Here is a 21,427-nt window from a genome sequence, read left to right on the forward strand (position 1 = left end):
ATCCTCTATAAATTGTTGACATTGACCGCTTCAAATGGATGAAGTGTTGAGATTGACGGGTTCAATTTGCAAATTAATTTTTCTATTAATTTGATATGAGATTTTTAGGGGATAAAGGATAAGGTTAAAGTTTTAATATTATTATATTATAAATGGGTTGTACTTCAAGCTTAATAGTTTGGACGTCTTAAAAAATAATATTATTATATTCAATCTATTTATAGAAATAGTTAGATTTCTTTTATAAGTAGTAAAGATATATTTGACAATTCCAAAAAAATCTCGCAACACATTGTAACCGATTTAAATGCTCGAAAATATTATTTTAAAGAAATTTAATTGAATCAATTAATTACAAACATTATAATTGACGGCCGAATAAAAAAGGAAATTTATTTACGAGTGTGATTATCTTTTTAACATTACGATACTTGTTTTTTACATATTTAATTAATAAAATGTTCCATATGACAATTATAACCTACTTATAATACTTGTGGTTATATATTAACATCTCCAACAATTCGATGCTAACAAATTGAAATGAAAAGATAATTAATGTGATAGGTTAATTTCCTAAAAACTATAAGTTAACTCCTTTCCTCCTCACTGCATGATCTGCATCGTGTATGTCTATCAATTCACAGTGGACTCCATTATACCATCTGTCATATCATATCAACAAGATAATATAATACAAGAATTTCATCTACTACAAAGTACAAATGATCTAACCTACACTTGGAATCTTGAAATATAGGCCTCAGAAACAGAAGCTCCAGAAGAATGGGTTAATAAAAGAAAAATGACAGGTTCGAGTTTTGAACTATTTCTGGGATTGACCGATAGAACAAAGCTCAATTGATCCATAATGAAGTAATTCCTCGATCATTTGTTCAATATGATGATCTTCAAGTGTCGCAAAGAACTGCTGCTGCTGATGTTGATGATGTTGAGAATGGAACTGAAGAACGCTGTTATGCTCCATCGCCGGTTGCTGGTGTTGCATAACCACCGTCGGTTTCGTCTCCGGCGACGATTCACCAATATGGGTGGAACCCATTCGCTTCTGGTTCATCATTTTCTGTTGTTGTTGTTGGATTGAGGGTTTGCTCATTTGAAGTGAAGCCATGTAGCATCTATGGAGTTTTGCTGTCAAAGTAGCAGAGAGAAGTTTCGAAGAAGAAGATTGTGACAAACTTGGGTTGTATGGGAAGTTGGTTCTTGCTCTTGGTCCACACATGAGCCTCGCCGCCTCGTCATATGCTCGGGCGGCGTCCTCCGCCGTCTCAAATGTCCCTAGCCAAATTCTCGTCTTCCTGTTGGGAGAAAGAAAAAACAGAGCATCTCATCGGTGAATACAGGCGTAATGTACAACTTATAATGCATTAAGTACAAGTTAAGAAGAAAAAAAGACTGTGTAATCGTCATTGTTGGAAAGTAAACTTACAGTAAAGGATGACGGATTTCGGAGACCCAAGAGCCCCAATGCCTTTGCCGGACACCGCGGTATCGTTGTTGTGGTCTAGCCATGTGCGTAGAAGGTGTTCGTTAAAATGCGTCAGTGAAGTCAAATGCTTTAAATGAAGAAGATGGTAGATTTGCTTGTGTCACAAAAGGGAGGGAAGGAGTAATGGAGGGTGAGATGAGGGGTTTATAAGAGGGTAGTGAATGGGCTTTTTTTATTATTATTTTGAATAGCAATATATTATATTATTTGACACATTTATTGTTGATTATATCATATGATGCACACAGAATATATTTTCCACAAAAGGCAAACAGATTTCATAAGTTAAGAAAAAAAATATATGGCTTATAATAAAATAATAGTATATCAAGAGATTTTTTATTTATATGTCATTAAGGGTATAGGGTATGTTTATATATTTTTTATTGGGTTTGATTAGTGATTGGATTTACTTATGTATTTAGAAGTCTATGACTTAGTTTTGATACGTCTTTCGTTGTGTGTGATTAAGTCGGATATTAACTTAATCAGATATAACTGAATCATCAACTATTAATAACTGAATCATCAACTATTAAATAATTCTATCTTTTGAAATCTTTATATACTATTTATTATGAACAAAATTTGTTTTCCTATAAAGTTATAAATAACAAATTACATATTTACAATAAGTAACAAGTCTTTTTTTTACATTATACATTTTAGTAATTTATTAAAAATGGTTCGTTCTTGTAAAAATATGGTAAAAATAAAATAAATACAATGGAAAAAATGTTGATGTTTTTTTTTTTTTTAAAAGGTTTGAATCATAATTTTTTTTGGTCATTGCCTCCTGGCAAACAAAGAGTGGGGTCATTTAAGAGTGTTGACAAGGAATAGGCAAATGACTTGGTTTACTTTATCTGTTGTTTAACAGTTGGCTAATTGACATGATTAGTTCAATATATTATATTACAATTTTTTTAATATTACATTAAAAAACAAAAACAAAGTGACTAAATTCAATTCACAGTACTTCCTTTTTTTATATATATTTCCAATAGGACAAAATTCACTGTGTCAAAATATATAACCTTTTCTTTGTCGTACGAGATACAAGGTTAATTTTTTTCTACCAATACAAATATTAATTAGTTACTTTAATAATCTTTCCTTTAAATAAAAGAAAGTTATTTATACATAACAACTTTTTGTTATATATAACAATTCATGATATAAAAAGTTGTATATATATACAAATTGTATAATCCTTTAAAACAAAAAAAAATTGTATATGGGAAAAAGATGTGTATAGATCATTTCTCTTAAAGAAAACATTAGTAAGAGAGTTAATGACTTGATTAAATAGGCCTTTTTCTAACAAGAGAACCACTTTCTAAAATTTTGTAATTAAAATTTACCTTTAAAACTGTAAAAAAATAGTACCTATTAATGAAGTTATATTTTTCGGTAAATATTACCTCGTGGGGTATTTATGATGCTCATATAACTCACAAAGTGAAATTTTTCGAATAAACAGTGAACTATTTGTACTATGATATTAAACATTATGTTTTCCATTATTCTTTAATTAATCAAGACCACGATATCTGTTTTTTAAATTTTGTTTAGATATGACTAATAACAATGTTTTAATAACCGGTTTTTTAGTTGAACTGTAACGACCCGTCTATGGTATGTTGTTTTTGATATTATTTATTTAGAAGTTTGCAGAGGGACTCGGCGAGTCTATTGCCCGACTCGTCGAGTAGAGACGGGATCTTGAGCAGCATTTAGATCGGCGACTCGGCGAGTCCATATTCGGGACTCGGCGAGTCCGCCTGCCAGGTAGAAACCTTAAATCCCCGGGTTTGCACCCTATTTAAACCATCATATGAGCCCCAAACTCATCTCCTTTACCCTCAGAGCATCATTTAGCAAACCCTAACCATTCCCTTGAGTATTTGAGTATTTCTTGTGTGAATCTTGAAGTTTTGAAGAGAAGAAGGAGGCTAGATCCAAAGGAGAAGAAGAAGATCCAAGGTCTTGCACCCATTTCAGAGTTTATTGAGCCGGGGAGATACCGGAGCAGCAGCAGATAGCTTCCAGAGCCATACACTCAGCAGCCAGATCACGAGGTGAGTTTCCTTCCAGTAGGAACGGGTCTAAGGCCACAATGCCAGCCCGTTTAGCTAGTAGTAGTTTCCAGACCTCGGTCCGATGCAGATTTTAGTATGTTTGATGTCTTCGTGGCTCAGACAGGATTTATGTGTTATGTGTTTCGGGTTACAGCCCGATGCAGTATGCAGTTTATGTGTTCGTGCTAGTTGATATGTTTATGCTATGCTATGTTCAGTAGTTCTGGACTTCTATCCGATGTAGTCAGTTCCGGACTTCGGTCCGATGCAGTTAGTTCCGAACTTCGGTCCGATGTAGTTAGTTCCGGATTTCGGTCCGATGCAGGAGGCAAGGCCTCAGTAGTTCCGGACTTCGGTCCGATGCAGAGAGCAAGGCCCTGGTTAGTTCCGAACTTCGGTCCGATGCAGTTTCCGGACTTCGGTCTGATGCAGTGGGCAAGGCCCAGTATGTGTTTATATGTATTGTATGGTATGTGGTAGTTTGGGGGAGCTCACTAAGCTTTGTGCTTACAGTTTCAGTTTTGGTTTCAGGTACTTCCGCAAGCAAAGGGAAGAGCTCGGGTTGATGGCATCGCATACACCACAGCTTCAATTGTCCTGGGTGATGTTTTTAGTTTTTCATAAATGTGATTTGATACAGTTTTGATACAGTTCTTCATAACACGTTGCTACTGTTTTGAGATATTGACGTACGAGTTTTATTTTATGATATTATCATAGTGTTTTAGTAATTGTTAAACAAAAATTTTTGGGTCGTATTTTGGGATGTTTCAAGTTGGTATCAGAGCCTTGGTTTGAGGGATTCGGATACACTTTCGGGTGTTTCTGAACTCAAACTAAGGAAACGGTAAAGATTTTCAAAAAGAAAAATGTTTTTGAAAATGATTTTTGAAAAAGAACTTAGAAAGAAGAAGAGTTTTAATAAAAGGAAGATGGTGTGGCGTATGCGATCAACTGAGCTCAAGTAAGTACTCCCAAATTACCCATACAAGTTACGTTATGTTTTTCAGTTTTAGTTTCAGTAGAACAGCATGCTAGAATAGGACTAAGGATCCAGGAGGATGCCTTATGTGCCTGCTTTATGTGTTTCAGCTTTACAAGATTTGCATGCTAGTATTGAGTAGACAGTAGTAGGATAGCCTGTTTAGGTTATGCCTGATAGTATGAGCTTAGCATTGTATGCTAGTACAGTATCTCGTTATGAGAATAGATTTGCTTGAGTAGTTTCCTGTATCCGAATGCTGCTTGCTTTGTGCTTTGTGGGACTCTGAGTGATGGGCGTTAGCCATTAGGTGAATACGTCACATCACATGTGATCAGGGTTGAATAATCTCAGAGTGTTGGATTTGGCCCTATTGTGCAGCACTTGTTTGAGTCTAACCGTTGTAGGGACGAGTCTTTTACTCGAAGGATTATCTGAGCCTCATCACATGTGATGGTATTCAGGTGATGACTAATTATTATTACAAGGAGGCCTTCAACAGCTGAGGACCGTTTTGAATAGATTCAGAGATTTCCCTAGGGCAAGCCTACGATGAGAGTAGCAGAGATCAGTAGTAGTAGAAGTAGCTTGGTGGAGTCAAGGCAGTTCTTGAGGAAAGTACGGATAGATGTGGAAGGTAGTATGGGCCCGTACTACTGGAAGCAGAGGATTCGTACTCGAATCAAGGAAGGTTGAGACAAGACTAGGAAACTAGTATTGGTATCAATGATCCTTTGAGATATTTCAGTTTTCTGATGTTGCTATGATTTGTTTCAGAATGGTAGATTTGCGTTCGAGGCCAGCAGTCGGCAGTTCAGGTGTCGGAGGAGGATCAAGATCCGGATCAGGCCCGGAGGCCGGGCAGTTGGATGAGCTGACCAAAGAGTTTCTTTCTTATGAGATTACTCGTATCATACTGGAGCAGACTCCTGTGATCTTCGGTTCAATCAAGGAGGGTATTCTAGAGCTTATGGATGAGAGATTGGGCACCTTCCGTGCCGAGGTGGCGGCCATGATGGGGTCGCGCACACTTACGTTCAGGGAGTTCAGGGCATGTGGAGCTCCAGATTACCATGGGGCGCGGGACCCCATAGCGAGTACTAGATGGTTGGCAGATGTGGCCAACGCGTTTCGCACGAGCAGGTGTCCCGAGGGGGACAAGGTTAAATTAGTGTCCTGTCTTCTGAAGGACAGGGCACGGGATTGGTGGGAAGAGGTCAGACATACTATTGGAGATGATGCAGCGCTAGATGCCATGACCTGGGCTGATTTCTCCACCAGGTTCAGGGCAGAGTTTGCACCGGTTATTGAGGTGCAACAGTTAGCCAGAGAGTTTCAGGACCTCACCCAGACTACAGAGACCGTGGCGGAAATCACCGCCAAATTCAAGTAGAGGGCTCTTCTCGTTCCTCAGTATGCAGCCGATGAGGAAATGAAGAAGGCCTGCTATCATGAGATTTTGCGGAGCGATATCCGCCAGTTTGTGGGCCGGTACAGCTGTAAAACGCTGGATGACATGATTGCTAGGGCTCGGGAGAGGGAGATTGACCTTGAGATGGAGAAGAAGAGGAAACCAGAGGCGGTTTCAGGTACAGGTAGTTTGGGCAAAAAGCACAAGGTTTCAGATCACAGATCCAGGAGTCAGCAGAGCCACAGTCGATGTGGCAAGTGTGGGAGATTACACGATGGGGGTGTGCAAGGCAGGGAGTTCCGGCTGCTACAAGTACGATCGGACTGGGCATTTGAGCAGGGATTGTACGGCTCCTGCTACCGCTATTGCAGCATCAGATCTGATTTGCTTTCAGTGCAATCAGAGGGGACATAAAAAGTCCTAGTGTCCGAGTTTAGCTGCAGCAGGGAAGGTGGTTGCACCTACCCCTGCTACTTTGAGGATTACAGATGGCCGGTAGGGCCGATCCGAGGCACTAGTGCGAAAGAGTAGAGCTTTTCAGATGACAGCAGAGGAGGCACGAGCGACTCCTGATGTGGTGACGGGTATGTATCTTCCCTTCATCTCTATATTATTATTTATTATTGCTTATGGTTATATGTTTTGTATAGGGTCATTCTCTGTGAACGGCATTTCGGCTACAATATTATTTGATTCGGGGGCTACCCGATCGTTTGTATTGCTAGCGCTTAGCAAGAGATTTAGTAGAGCTCCAGGGGAGCTGGATTGTCCACTAGAGGTCGATATAGCAAATGACAGGACCGTGAGGGTCGCCAGGGTGCATAGAGGATGTTCTCTTCAGTTCTTCGACGAGCAGTTTTCGGTGGACTTGGTCCCTATTCCCCTACGAGGGAATAAGGTTATAGTGGGCATGGATTGGTTGAGTCCCAACGGGGCAGTGATTGATTGCGAGTTACAGCTAGTGAGGGTTCGCACTCCCAGTGGGGGAGAGTTAGTGATTCAGGGCGAGAGGCCACAACGTGGACCAACTTTTTGTTCAGCCGCGAGGGCGAGGCGCTATTTTCAGCAGGGTTGCGCCGGTTATGTAGCTTATGTCTTGGATGCCCGAAGAAGGGCAAGACGACAGTTGATGATGTTCCGGTAGTGCGAGACTTTCCGGATGTATTCCCGGAGGATTTACCGGGAATACCTCCTGAGAGGCAGGTCGAGTTTGGGATCGACCTAATTCTTGGTGCGGCTCCGATAGCCAAGGCACCATACCGGTTAGCTCCACCTGAGATGCAGGAGTTGTCTACGCAGCTGCGGGAGTTGCTAGACAAGGGTTTTATTCGACCGAGTAGTTCACCTTCGGGAGCGTCGATCCTGTTTGTGAAGAAGAAGGATGGGTCGCACCGTATGTGCATTGACTACCGGGAGTTGAATAAGGTAACGGTGAAGAACCGTTACCCCCTCCTGAGGATAGATGATTTGTTTGATTAGCTTCAGGGGGCGTCTTGGTTCTCCAAGATCAATTTACACTCCGGATATCACCAGATGCGAGTTAGATGCGAAGATGTGCAAAAGACTGCTTTCAGGACCCGTTATGGTCATTATGAGTTCGTGGTGATGCCTTTTTAGCTCACTAATGCTCCAGCCGCGTTCATGGATCTCATGAATCGCGTATGTAGACCGATGCTGGATCGGTCTGTGATAGTATTCATAGATGATATGTTGGTGTATTCCAAGACTCAGGAGCAGCATGAGGAGCACCTGAGGGAGGTGCTAGAAGTTTTGAGAAGGGAGAGACTTTTCACAAAGTTCTCCAAGTGCGAGTTCTGGTTGCGTGAGGTGCAGTGGTCACCTCATCAACCAGAAGGGTATCTTGGTAGATCCGGCCAAGATAGAGGTCGTGATGCAGTGGGAGGTCTCGAAGTATCCATCCGAGATTTAGAGCTTCCTAGGTTTGGCAGGGTACTACAGAAGATTCATTCAGGATTTCTCCAAGATAGCAGTACCGCTCACTCGAATGACTAAGAAGTTGGTGGTGTTTCGTTGGGGGCCTGAGCAGCAGGCGGCATTTGAGACCTTCAGGAAGAGGTTGTGCGAGGCTCCGATCCTTACCCTGCCATAGGGAATAGAGGATTTTGTAGTCTACTGTGATGCCTCAATCACAGGTATGGGAGCAGTATTGATGCAGCGGGGGCATGTGATAGCTTACGCCTCGAGACAGTTGAAGCCTCACGAGGCTAACTATCCTACCCACGATTTAGAGTTGGGGGCAGTGGTGTTTTCCCTCAAGATTTGGAGACATTAACTTTATGGGGTCCGTTGTACCATCTACACGAATCACAAGAGTTTGAGATACCTTATGGATCAGCCGAGTCTATACATGAGGCAGAGAAGGTGGTTGGATGTGCTGAAGGATTATGATTGTGAAATCCTTTACCATCCAGGGTAGGCCAACGTAGTGGCCGACGCCTTGAGCTGAAAGGTGACAGCAGCCCCTATCAGAGACTTATGTCTGAGGATAACGGTGATTACTCCGTTGTTGGAACGGATCAGGGAGGCTCAGGTTGAGGGCCTCAAGGAAGAGAGGCAGAAGTGTGAGATGATAGTGGGCCGAGTAGCTTCGTTTGATTATGATAGTCGGGGGTTGTTGACCCTTCATGGGAGAGTGTGGGTACCGTACGGGGGCGGAGTACGGCAGGTGTTGGTGGACGAGGCTCATAAGTCTCGATTTTCTATCCACCCAGGGGCAACGAAGATGTATAGAGATCTTCGACCCGATTATTGGTGGCCCTGCATGAAGCGGGATGTTGCTTGGTATGTAGAGAGGTGCCTGACCTGCAGGAAGGTCAAGGCAGAACACCAGAGGCCTCACGGCAAGATGCAGCTGTTAGACATTCCCGTGTGGAAATGGGAGGACATCACCATGGATTTTATCACCAAGCTTCCCAGGACCGCACGTGGGGTAGATTCGATTTGGGTGGTAGTGGATCGGTTGATGATCCAGGAGAGCATATCGGCAGAACAGTTAGCCGATATCTATGTGCGGGAGGTAGTTGCATGTCATGTAGTGCCGGTATCGGTGGTGTCAGATCGAGACGTTCGGTTTACATCCAGATTCTGGAAGTGGTTTCATGACGAGATGGGTACTCGTCTCCATTTCAGCACCGCTTTCCACCCTCAGACGGATGGGCAGAGTGAGAGGACGATTCAGACTCTCAAGGACATGCTCCAGGCATGTGTCCTAGACTTCGGTGGCAGTTGGGATACGTATCTTCCGTTAGCTGAATTTTCATATAATAACAGTTATCATGCAAGCATTGATCGACCTCCCTTTGAGATGCTTTATGGGAGGAAGTGCATGACCCCGATTTGTTGGGGCGAGCTCGGTCAGTGAGTCATTGGGAGCACGGAGGTGGTGCTCAAGACGACCGAGTTGATTCAGTAGGTTCGTAGTAGACTGCAGACTGCGCAGAGTCGACAGAAGAGCTACGCCGACAGGAGGCGTTCAGACTTGGAGTTCCGGGTAGGCGACATGGTCCTTCTGAAGGTCTCACCTTGGAAGGGTGTCATCAGGTTTCGGAAGAGGGGCAAGCTGGGACCCAGGTTCATTGGTCCTTTCAGGGTTTTGGCCTGGGTGGGTCGGGTTGCTTATCGGTTGGATCTTTCGGCTGAGCTTAGCCAGATCCACAGCACTTTCCATGTGTCTCAGTTGAGGAAGTGTTTGGTGGATGAGTCAGCAGTTGTTCCCTTAGAAGATATTCAGGTTGATAGCAGCTTGAATTAAATTGATAGGCCGGTCGCAATTCTGGACCGGAAGACAAATACCTTGAGGAACATGGTAATTCAGCTAGTGAAGGTGCAGTGAGAGCACCGGAAGGGGTCTGAGTGGACGTGGGAGGCTGAGGATGAGATGAGAGAGCACTACCCAGAGTTATTTGCAGATTCAGCCGTAGCAGACTTCGAGGAAGAAGTCTGAGTCAAGTGGGGGACAATTGTAACGACCTGTCTATGGTACCGGAGCAGCAGCATATAGCTTCCAAGGTCTTGCACCCATTTCAGAGTTTAGATCCAAAGGAGAAGAAGAAGATCAAAGGTCTTGCACCCATTTTAGAGTTTATTGAGCCGGGGAGATACCGGAGCAGCAGCAGATAGCTTCCAGAGCCATACACTCAGCAGCCAGATCACGATGTGAGTTTCCTTCCAGTAGGAACGGATCTAAGGCCACAATGCCGGCCCGTTTAGCTAGTAGTAGTTTCCAGACTTCGGTCCGATGCAGATTTTAGTATGTTTGATGCCTTCATGGCTCAGACAGGATTTATGTGTTATGTGTTCCGGGTTACAGCCCGATGCAGTATGCAGTTTATGTGTTCATGCTAGTTGATATGTTTATGCTATGCTATGTTCAGTAGTTCTGGACTTCTGTCCGATGCAGTTAGTTCTGGACTTCGGTCCGATGCAGTTAGTTCCGGATTTTGGTCCGATGCAGGAGGCAAGGCCTCAGTAGTTCCGGACTTCGGTCCGATGCAGAGAGCAATGCCCTGGTTAGTTCCGGACTTCGGTCCGATGCAGTTTCTGGACTTCGGTCCGATGCAGTGGGCAAGGCCCAGTATGTGTTTATATGTATTGTATGGTATGTGGTAGTTTGGGGGAGCTCACTAAGCTTCGTGCTTACAGTTTCAGTTTTGGTTTCAGGTACTTCTGCAAGCAAAGGGAAGAGCTCGGGTTGATGGCATCGCATACACCATAGCTTCAGTTGTCCTGGGAGATGTTTTCAGTTTTTCATAAATGTGATTTGATACAGTTTTGATACAGTTCTTCATAACACTTTGCTACTGTTTTGAGATATTGACGTACGAGTTTTATTTTATGATATTATCATAGTGTTTTAGTAATTGTTAAACAAAAATATTTGGGTTGTATTTTGGGATGTTTCATGAACTGATATAATGATCGGTTTTTGGTTTTTAACCGGTTTAACTGTCGGGTCAACTGGTTTCCATAATTTTTTTCTACACATGCATAAAGATATATACTTTTTGAGCAACAAAAAAATATATAACTAAAAAACGAAGCTAGCTAGAGGCTAGCAAAGAATACAAAATAAGGCATCAATGGATTACGCATCCACGTATTCCAATTATTAGAAGCCTTCTTGTTCCTATAGGTGAACCAACGAAAAGATAAATCTAAAATTATATCAAACAAAAACTGTTTTTTGCACTTAGAAGGGCAAAAAAATAAATGTGTTCCTATAGGACCATATAACCCAAAGCACCATCAAGCACACCGCCTCCAAGACCAGCCGAACCCTACTAGCCACTTGCGAAGTATCAATCCAATTAATAAATTGATACTGATCCACAAAACCTGGAATCGCCAAATCCAACCACAACCAACTCTACTCAAAATTTGACAAGTCGCAATGAAAGAATAAATGAGCCACATCCTCTTGAGCATTTTGACAAACAGGGCAAAGAATGGAATCCAACTCTACACCTCTTTCCACCAGAAGCTTTCTAAGAGGTAATCTCTGCAGTAAAAGGCGCCAAAAAATATATTAACTTTTAAAGGCACATAAGAATTCCATCTAGTACCAATTCCTTCCACTGGAAGGGTAGCATCGTTAATCTGTCTCCTAACCGACTTAACCAAGAAACACCCACTGAGATCAAGATCCCAAGACCACTTATCTGGGGTAGCAGACAACACCACCGAGGACAAAATAGACAAAAGATTATCTAATTGCAGAGATTCAACTCCACCTCTAATTGGCCTATGCCAGGAGAAACTCCAGCCCGTAGAATACCAAAAATCACAAACTTTACCAACTTTGAGAAGAGAGAGGGTATACAATCTGTGAAACACATATTTGAACACGACTCCACCACACCAAGCATCCTCCTAGAATCTTGCAATAGACCCATCACCTAGGACAATAGACATAGCATTTTTAACAACCACATCCTGATCATGGAGTTGATTAATAGAGGCCACAATTTTCTCCCATACCCCACCTCTATAGGGTCGAGACCCACCTAATAAGGCCCCCGAATCTCCATAGAACCCCTTAATAACATTCATCCATATAGAACCTGTTTCATTAAAAAACCGCCACTTCCACTAATATAAGAGAGCATGATTGAAAGCATCCAAGCTACCAATATTAAGGCCACCTTTATCTCTAGAATCTAAGACCACATCCCATTTCACCAAATGAATACGCCTCTGACCTTCTTCCATCCCCCAAAAATATTTAGCTCTACAAGATTCTAACACATGACAAATAGTAGCAGGTAGTCTAAACAAAGAGAAGAAATAAATACCAAGGCTTCCCAAAACAGATTTGGTCAAAGTGAACCGACCACCAAAAGAAAGAAGCTTAACTTTCCAATTAGACAACTTCTTACAAAAAACGATCAATAACCACATCCCAACTACGCACTCGTGTCATAGATCCACCCACTGGAATCCCAAGATAAGAAAAAGGGACAGAAGCCGCAACACAACCTGTGAAAGAAGCTAGGGAAACAACTTCCAAATCAGTCACTCCAACCCCCATAAGGCTAGATTTAAAGAGATTAATCTTTAAAACTGACACCATAAAGAAACACCTGAGGATAATAATAAGATTCCTAACATTTCTCTCATCCCAATCACCCATAAACAAAGCATCATTCGTGTAAAAAATATGGGACAAAAACAACTTGGAATTCCCCACTCTCACCCCCCCCCCCCCCCCCAAAAAAAAAAAAAAAAAAAAAAACCTGAAGCAACATGTTCCATAGCAACATGTAAGCCTTCCATAGCAATGATAAATAAGAAATGAGAGATAGGGTCTCCTTGCCTCAAACCTCTAAATAACTGGAATTCATCAATAAGGCTTCCCTTAAGTAAGATAGAGGATTTCGAGTTTTGAAATAACCCCCTAATCCATAAACGCCATCTGATACCAAAGCCCATAAACTGCATACTATGGTGCAGATAATCCCAGTTAACTGGATCATAAGCCTTCTCAAAATCAACTTTGAAAATGAGAAACTTATTCTTTATCTTCTTATACCAAGAGATCAATTCACTCACCATAAGCGGGCCATCAAGGATCTAACGACCCTTAAGAAAAGCAGATTGCTCCATACCGATAACACCAGGAAGAACATAAGCCAATTTTTTAGCTAATAACTTAACTTTAAATTGCATCGCGATAAGGCTAATAGGCCAAAAATCCTTAACCGGTAAGGGATTATCAACCTTCGGAATGAGAGTAATAAAAGAAGAGTTACACCCCATACGAATAATAGGTTTGAAATAAAATTCCTTAACAAAGCCAATGACAACAGACCCTAACACATCCCAAAATGTCTAAGGAATTTGAACAAAAACGCATCCGGACCCGGAGCACGGTCCCCACCACAATTCCACACAGCTTCTTTAATTTCCTCTAAAGAGAAAGGTTATTCTAAAAATGAAACCGCATCAACCTCGATAGAAGAAAACCAACTACTTCTATTAGACATTCGAATGTTATGAAAGCATTCGAATTTAGAAGAATAATAATTAAAAAAAATTCTTTTTTAACATAAATTGGATCTGACACCCATTCTCCGCCAACCGAAACCCCACGAACCAACAATTGCATTCTTTTATTTTTTTAACATACCATGAAAGAAAGTAGAATTCTTATCCCCTTTAACCGACCATTGTACTTTAGCCTTTTGAGCCAAATCAGCAACATCAACCTTTTGCAAATACCCAAGCTCCCCAAGAATACTCTTCCTTTCATTAACCAAATCAATTGAAGAAATCCCACCATCAATAGAACTATCAATATCAAGAAGTTGACGTCCACAAGTTCAAACATTAAAACACATATAAAAACAAGTTGTAGATCAATCCAAATATACTAAAATAACAATAAACATTTGTTTTATATCAATCCACATATATCAAAAAAGAGAATAAAATATAATACCGAAACAAATATAGTTTTAAATAAATACAAACGTAACAAAAAAGTTCATAGCATTTACCATATGTGTTTATTTAAATAAATCTAAATAAATGTGAAAAAGACCACCAAAGTTTATTATGCAAAATGGTTATTTTTCCATTGTTTTTATTCAATTTAACCGGTTCAATCGGTTGTTTGTGAAAAAGGAACACATTACTTTCCTGGTTTTCAGTCCAACTGGTTCAACCGCTCGGTTCAAACCGAATTTTAAAACATTGTCCAAGAGTATTGGATAGTGATAACATAGATACTGATAACATCTTCTCATGGTTATCTTTTTCCTTTTGTTTAAGCTATTTGTTTAACTTTCTTATTTAAACTCTTGTTCTTTTTCTTTTTTTATCAAGCTCTCAATAAAATCGAATTACTTCCCTAATACCATCAAAATTCTAGACGATATTAGAGCAGGTTTTAGAACTCTGATTCAAGATATTCTCCTTCATTGATCTTGAAGGATGGCAAATAGCCGTGAACCAAAAGACAAAGGAGATGCATGGGAAAGTTCCAGTACAACAATTGATCACAATTCCACCTACTATCTCCACCCTTCCGATTTCCCCAAACAAGTCCATGTTAACGAATTTCTCACAGACACCAATTATGTTGATTGGTCAGAAGATATGAAATTTTTTCTCTTTGCCAAGAACAAATTTGAGTTCATCAACGGGACCATCAAAAAACCTAAGAATGGATCTACGAGCTACATGTCATGGATGCGAGGTGATGCAACACTAAAAGGGTGGCAGATCACCGCCATGGAGACGAACATTCATAACAACGTGAAGTACGTAAGCACTGCAACCTAAATATGGTCGGATCTTCTCGTAAGCACTCCACATCAACGTATTTCACAAACCTACAATCACTATAGGATGAAACTTCATCTGTTCAGCCCTTTTCTCACAGTTCGTGTTAAAAGTTTCTCATGTGACATTGGAAAAAGGATTGATGAGTTCCAAGAAAAGGAATGATTGTAGCAGCTCCTCATTGGCCAAGATTCCGACTCCATTCTTATCAAAACACAAATTTTAGCAACCAAACGCTCTCCAAATTTGGGAACTGCTTATCACCTTACAGTAGAAGACGAAAGGCAGAGGTAAATCTCATGTGACAAGAGAACTCAACCCGAATCCACTGCGTTCAAGTTATTTCAAAGAAGAAATGGAAACCCTAATGTACATAAAGAAAGAAGTTTTTTAAAGAACGTTAAAGACAACATAGAAACAAGAGAGAATGGGAATTTCATATTTTGTGGGAGGAACGACCAAAAGAAGGAAGGTTTCTTCGAGCTAGTAGTATACCCATAATGGTGGCCCAGGAGAAAGGAGAAAGCAAAACTGAAGGGAACAACCTACACTGAACCTAGTTCTAGTCCCATACTAGAACTAACTAACGACCAATATCAATTGTTTGTGAAACATTTTTTTGGAAAAACGTTGATGAGGTAATGGGGCATGTTGCCAACATGCCAGGTAAGAGAGTAATAATGATGATTGGATTATTGACTCAGCTTGCAGCGGACACATAACTTATTTACCTAGCTTACTGGAGAACAAGAAAAAAAAAACTTTTTTTTTGAGTCCCCAATCATTATACCCAATGGAGAATCTATTCTTGTCCAAGGGAAAGGCAATTGTACTTTTCTAGGGGGAGTAAAATTGAATGGCGTTTTATGTGTTCCAAATTTCAAGTGCAATTTACTTACAGTTAGTTGCATAAGTAAAGATCTCCAATGTGTAGTAACGTCTTTCCTGGTTTTATGTGATGCAGGGGCTACAAACAATGATTTTTTTAGGTGTAGGTAGATGAAATGGTGGATTGTAGCGAATGGGGATTACTAATGAAAGGAAGGCTATGGTGACTATCGCAAACACTTGGCACAAAAGAGTGGGTCACGCCTCAAAGGAGAAGCTTTCTAGAATTGAGTTAGTTAAAAATATAGGAAAATGACATAAATGCCCTATGAATTTTCTAGGGTTGGTCTATTTAATCCTTAAACTATTTTCGTGAGTTTATGAAGGAACGAAGTAATTTTTGCCAAGTCGATTACATCCTTTTGGCCAAAGTGAAGGGGTCACCCGGTTACACTGACATTTGTTGACCAATTTTCTTACATTGACTTTGAATTTGCTTATGCGTCAATATTGTTGTTGTCTAAGTACAACCTCTTGAAGCATAGGACCACCTTATCCCTCCAAAAACCAAGCTCATAAACACATTATACCACCATTAAATCATCCTTACACCACCCCTACCAAACCCCGAGAACTCTAGCCAGACTCCACCCAGTAACCACCACTACTACCACCTCACATCAGTCGAATCCCACAGATGACAACTAACTTGACCCAGGTGCTTTGTATACCACCCCATTGAAATCCATTTAAACCGGAAACAACAACTACCTTTAACCACTGCTTCAACCACCAATACCATTGGCACCATCGACGGATCTTCACCCCGTCGCAGCCCCTCCTTATCTCACCCTCATAAACTACCATATCTGGATCCCACCACCTCTGTTTTACTGTCTTATTTGTCTGAAAGTTAAAGTTAATGTTAAGTTTTCATCAACTAATTCAAGTTGTTGGAGCTTAGTCATAATATAATCATCATCACCATCTCCTTCTGACGTTGTAGGGGCATAGTCGTAATCTACATCATCATCTTCCCCATCACCTTCTAACATGGTTGTTGGTGCATAGTCATAGTGATCATCATGACCAATTTTCCAATCTGCATAGCTCTTACCCAACCACCATATGATTGACTTGGTAACAGAAGAAATTTCCTTCATGACAAACTATCAATAAACTTCTGATTTTGAGTATGAAAGAAACTGAGAAGCCATGCATATTTATGGGAAAAAGAAGTAAAATGCTCTTGTTTTAGCATAAGTCTATTCACGAGAATAAGTAGTTATGAGTAAATAGTGTGCCTTACATAATTTGTTTTGTCTATATATATGACAAATTTTCTGAACACATGTAAGCATCGTACAAGTAGAACAACTGTTAATACTAATACTCAAGCACTTGAATGTCTATAAGGTGCATGGGTGGGTCACAAAAGAAATATGTTAGGATTTTATTTAATTGGATAATGAAAACTATAGCATCACAAATGGTTGCTTTATATGGAAAATTGACAAATCTTTTTCGAAAAAGATGATATCAAAGGGCGTTGCAGTCATTTTATGAGTTAATCCAAGAAGTTAAAGTGTGGAGTCATCAACAAAGGATGTGCTTAAATTAATATGGTTGAACAGGTCATCCAGCCACAAAGGTTTATCAAGTGACACATCATCGTGGTGCATAATTTGTACAACTAGTTTAGCCAAAATGCAATAATTGTGAAGTGTGTATTGTGGATGCAAGTTGTAACAAAGAGATAAATCACTTTCCAGCATCCTTGATGAACACAACAACTGACTATCTCAACTCCATCATTTCACCTATCCACCACCTTCACGGCTCCCTTAAACCACTACCTATAAACCCCAAGAACTTCCACCATCACCTTCATGGAAAACCACCACCAACACTATAGTCAAACCTCCAAATAGGAAACGACCACCTTATACCACCTGTTGTGACTAGAAACAAGGATCACTATGAGTTCTACCTCTGCCAAACCAACATCGGTAACCACTGTGACCTCCAGTTTAACCCAAAGTCACCACCACCAAAAAATCCACATGTTGCATCCGTATTTCTCACAAACTGAAACCAAAACCTCTACCTTCATTTTCTCACACCCAAGCATCACCAAACAACCACCACCCCTTCTATCGTGTTTCACAGAACCCAAACCATAATCCACCGGCTTGGTTTTGAGAAAAAGAGAAGAAGAAAGAAGGAAATATTTGTCTGCATGTGTGAGATCTCTTTCGGATAAGAGAAAAGGAAGAAAATGTTGATTGATTTTTGTTGGCTACATAAGAGAGAAAGATAGGAAGATGGTAGTGCATAGTTCTTGTTACGCCCCAAGCTGAGGCAACAGATTACACCGGGTTGTACGACTTAGTTCATGGATCACAAGCAAATTGAATATATACATCACAAGTTACAACAATAACAACATAGCAGTTACATTCCAGTTTAATGTTTGAATACATGGTTCATACATATAATAGTAATGAGTTCATAAATTCACCTTAACAACTAGGCTAATATAACAAAAAAAACTAGATAAGACTAGATTGCCCAAAATCCATGAACGGATCTTCTATTAAAGGCTAGTTCAATGATTTTCTGAGAATACATGTAATTTGAGGGTCAACACAAAGGTTGGTGAGAGTTACAGGTCTTCTGCTAACTGCAATAATGATACTATAAAAGTCTAAAATTACTCCTTTTGTCGTTAAAACCATGTTTGATAAAGGGCTAAATCATAAGTATATCTATACTTTAAATATTTGTTAAAGAGATAAACCATAATTAAATCCATACTTCAAATGTTTGATAAAGCGATAAACCATAAGGAAACCCATACTTTGAAATCTTGATAAACAGATAATCCATAAGTAACTACATACTTAAATTGCTTGATAAAGAGTTAAACCATATGTAAATTCATACTTAAATGCTAAATAGAGAGTCAAACCATAAGTAAATCCATACTTAAAATGCTTGATAAAGAGTTAAACCATAAGTAAATTCATAATTAAAATGCTTGATAAAGAGTTAAACCATAAGTACATCCATACTTCAAATGCTTGATAAAGAGTTAAACCATAAGTAAATCCATACTTCAAATGCTTGATAAAGAGTTAAACCATAAGTAAATCCGTACTTAAAATGTTTGATAAAGAGTTAAAACATAAGTAAATCCGTACTTAAAATGTTTGATAAAGAGTTAAACCATAAGTAAATCCATACTTAAAATGCTTGGTAAATAGAGAAACTATATCTGTGGTTTCTAGTTAAAGAGTCCGATTAATGCCTATAGTGAGTTTTATAACCGAGCTATGTGACTTGTTATAACCCCTTACGATGCTTCATTGGACATCTTGGTTAAACTAAAGATAATTATCACCCGCTTTGATTGTTCTGTCAAGGTTGTAGCTAGCAACCGCAAGTGGGGGTGTCAATCCATATAGATCTATACATACTTATTTCACTTTGGGGATTAACGGTTATAGTCAAATGGGAATACTAAGTGGTTAACTTAGGTAATGAATATTGTCTCGCTATAAAAGTCATTAACTATGTTATACGATAAAGTTTCACTATAAAAGCCGAGTGATAAATCCGTAAAAATGGATGTCACTCGCTTAAATAGATAATATGTTTCTTCACATGCACGAATGATTCCCAAGCTATAATTGTTATAATTCGTATGAATATAATATATATATATATATATATATATATATATATATATATATATGTTTGTACATGCTCAATATAAGTGAAAATAAAATATTCACAAGGATAATAATATTTCTAAATACATGCATATCATAGGGAAATCGATTTATAATATATTATTTTGACAATAACAAATATTAAAATTAGGTATATGAATTATAGGCGTATTTTATAAACGATATATAGGTTTCACATGTTAATAAACATATTTCGTAACCGGTAAATATATATTTCACATGTATTCTCCCCAAAAATAATAAAATAATAAAAAGGGGTCATAAAACTCACCATTGAAGTGTGAACTAGGCTCAAGGGTGAAACTTGTTGTGAAAGCCATTTCGTGACATTTTGTGCCCTTAAAACGATTCATCGGGTCTATTTATATTAACTAATAAACTAAAAGGGTAGTTTTGGTATTAATTATTAAGTATAGGGTGTCCTTTATTAAAATAAATAAAGTCTAGGGGTTGATGTTGCCAAAATCAAACTGATCTTGCAAACAGTTCTCAAACCAGGGGTATAATAGGTACATTTTAACCTAATTTAAGGATCCAGGACTTGGTTTGCTGGATTTTTCGTGTGGAGGGGCCATTCTTGGGCATGTTAAAGCCAGTTAGACTTGATGTGATAACTAAATCTCCAGGAGGGTCCATTTTCGTACAAATCAACAACTTGAGGGTTATATTCAATTAAAACATAAGGATATTTGATGTTACGTCATCTTCCTGCATTCAACGCGTATTGCAGATCGAGGCATGACACAAGACCTATTTGCAGGTTCTTTTGGCTTCGATTCCGATCGGGAGGGGAATATCAACTCAAGGATTAAAAGAAACGTGAGTGATGGTCTTACCAACATCAGTAGGAATGGACGATGGTGGGGCTGAAACTGCACCGGTGGTAGAAGGCGATGTGCAGCAGGATGCTGCTTTGGCGGTCTCTTGCTGCATCGTCCTTGATTCTGCTCACCGGAAACAACAAGGGATAAGAGGGAAGGGTAAGGGGGCTAGTGGTGTTTGGAAATAGCAGCAAGGAAATAGAGTGGTGGTGGGTTGCATTGCGGTGGCAGTGGAGGTTTATGGTGGAGTTTGGTGGTTGAAGGGAGGCTAGTAGGTGGTGCGGTGGTTACCTACAAATCATCGGAGGTGGCAGGCCTTCGTGATCGTCGGAATATAACGGCGACAGCAACCAAAAACAATATGGCAGCGACAGTGATGGGTTGTGAAGTGGGTAGCAGCAGCTTCCTCCTTTTGGTTAAGTTTTCACGGCATAATAATGGACAAAGGGTGGTGATGGAGCTGTGCGGGTGGTCAAGCAGTGGCAGTCAGTAACTTCGATTGTCTCGGTGGTTCCTCCTTTCCTGGTGGTGATTTATGGTGATCAAGTCACCGGTGGTGGTTCTTAAGAGAGGCAGTGACGACTCTTGATGGTTCTGGGTGGCAGCTCCCAAAACCGGTGGAAGGCAGTAACTTCGGTTACATTTTCACGGCACAACAATGGACGAAGGGTGGTGATGGAGCTGTAAGGGTGGTCAAGCGCTGGCAGTCAGTAACTTCGACTATCTCGGTGGTTCCTCCTTTCTAGGTGGTGGTTTATGGTGATTATGTCATCGATGGTGGTTCGTAAGAGAGGCAGTGACGACTCTTGATGGTTATGGGTGGTAGCTCCCAAAACCAGTGGAAGGCAACAACAGGTCGAGGGTTGAAGGTGATGGGTTTTGAGCATAATAACATTCTTATGTGATCATCCAACCCTAATTGTTTTTTATCTAAGTTTTTCTCTATTTATACATGCAAATAGAAATTCAAAAGCAACAACCCTAATACTAGCATACAATTTTTGAGATCTATATGAAAACTAGGGTTAGAATGTTACCTTACTTGCTATCTAGTAATAAAAAAAATCCACGGATGTTCTTGACTCTTGAAAGCTCTAGTACCTCAATTGTTGCACCTCTAATGGAGTCACAAACACCAACATCAAAGGATGAGATTAAAGAGGTGGTAAAGCACTATGAAAATCGGCTAGGGTTTATATAGCTGAGGCTGCTAGGGTTTTTCAGGTGGAAACTCTAA

At 40.0% G+C, this 21,427-nt stretch overlaps 2 protein-coding genes across 2 annotated transcripts; one reads left to right on the top strand and one right to left on the bottom strand.

The window, feature by feature from the left end:
- Nucleotides 1-632: 632 nt before the first annotated feature.
- On the bottom strand, nt 633-1,640 carry LOC145001007 (ethylene-responsive transcription factor ERF003-like). Its single transcript, XM_078960325.1, has 2 exons — nt 1,451-1,640; nt 633-1,319 (listed from the first exon to the last, which is right to left on the bottom strand). The coding sequence occupies exons 1-2, from the start codon at nt 1,531-1,533 to the stop codon at nt 827-829; spliced, it is 576 nt and encodes a 191-aa protein (XP_078816451.1). The 5' UTR covers nt 1,534-1,640; the 3' UTR covers nt 633-826.
- Nucleotides 1,641-14,435: 12,795 nt separating this feature from the next.
- On the top strand, nt 14,436-14,786 carry LOC145002354 (uncharacterized). The gene has a single exon (XM_078961642.1). It carries the CDS (start codon nt 14,436-14,438, stop codon nt 14,784-14,786), a length of 351 nt encoding a protein of 116 aa, XP_078817768.1.
- The last annotated feature ends 6,641 nt before the right edge of the window (nt 14,787-21,427 follow it).

This window comes from Lactuca saligna, chromosome 6 (assembly GCF_052625555.1).
Source record: "Lactuca saligna cultivar CGN05327 chromosome 6, ASM5262555v1, whole genome shotgun sequence".
Taxonomy (NCBI): Eukaryota; Viridiplantae; Streptophyta; class Magnoliopsida; order Asterales; family Asteraceae; genus Lactuca; species Lactuca saligna.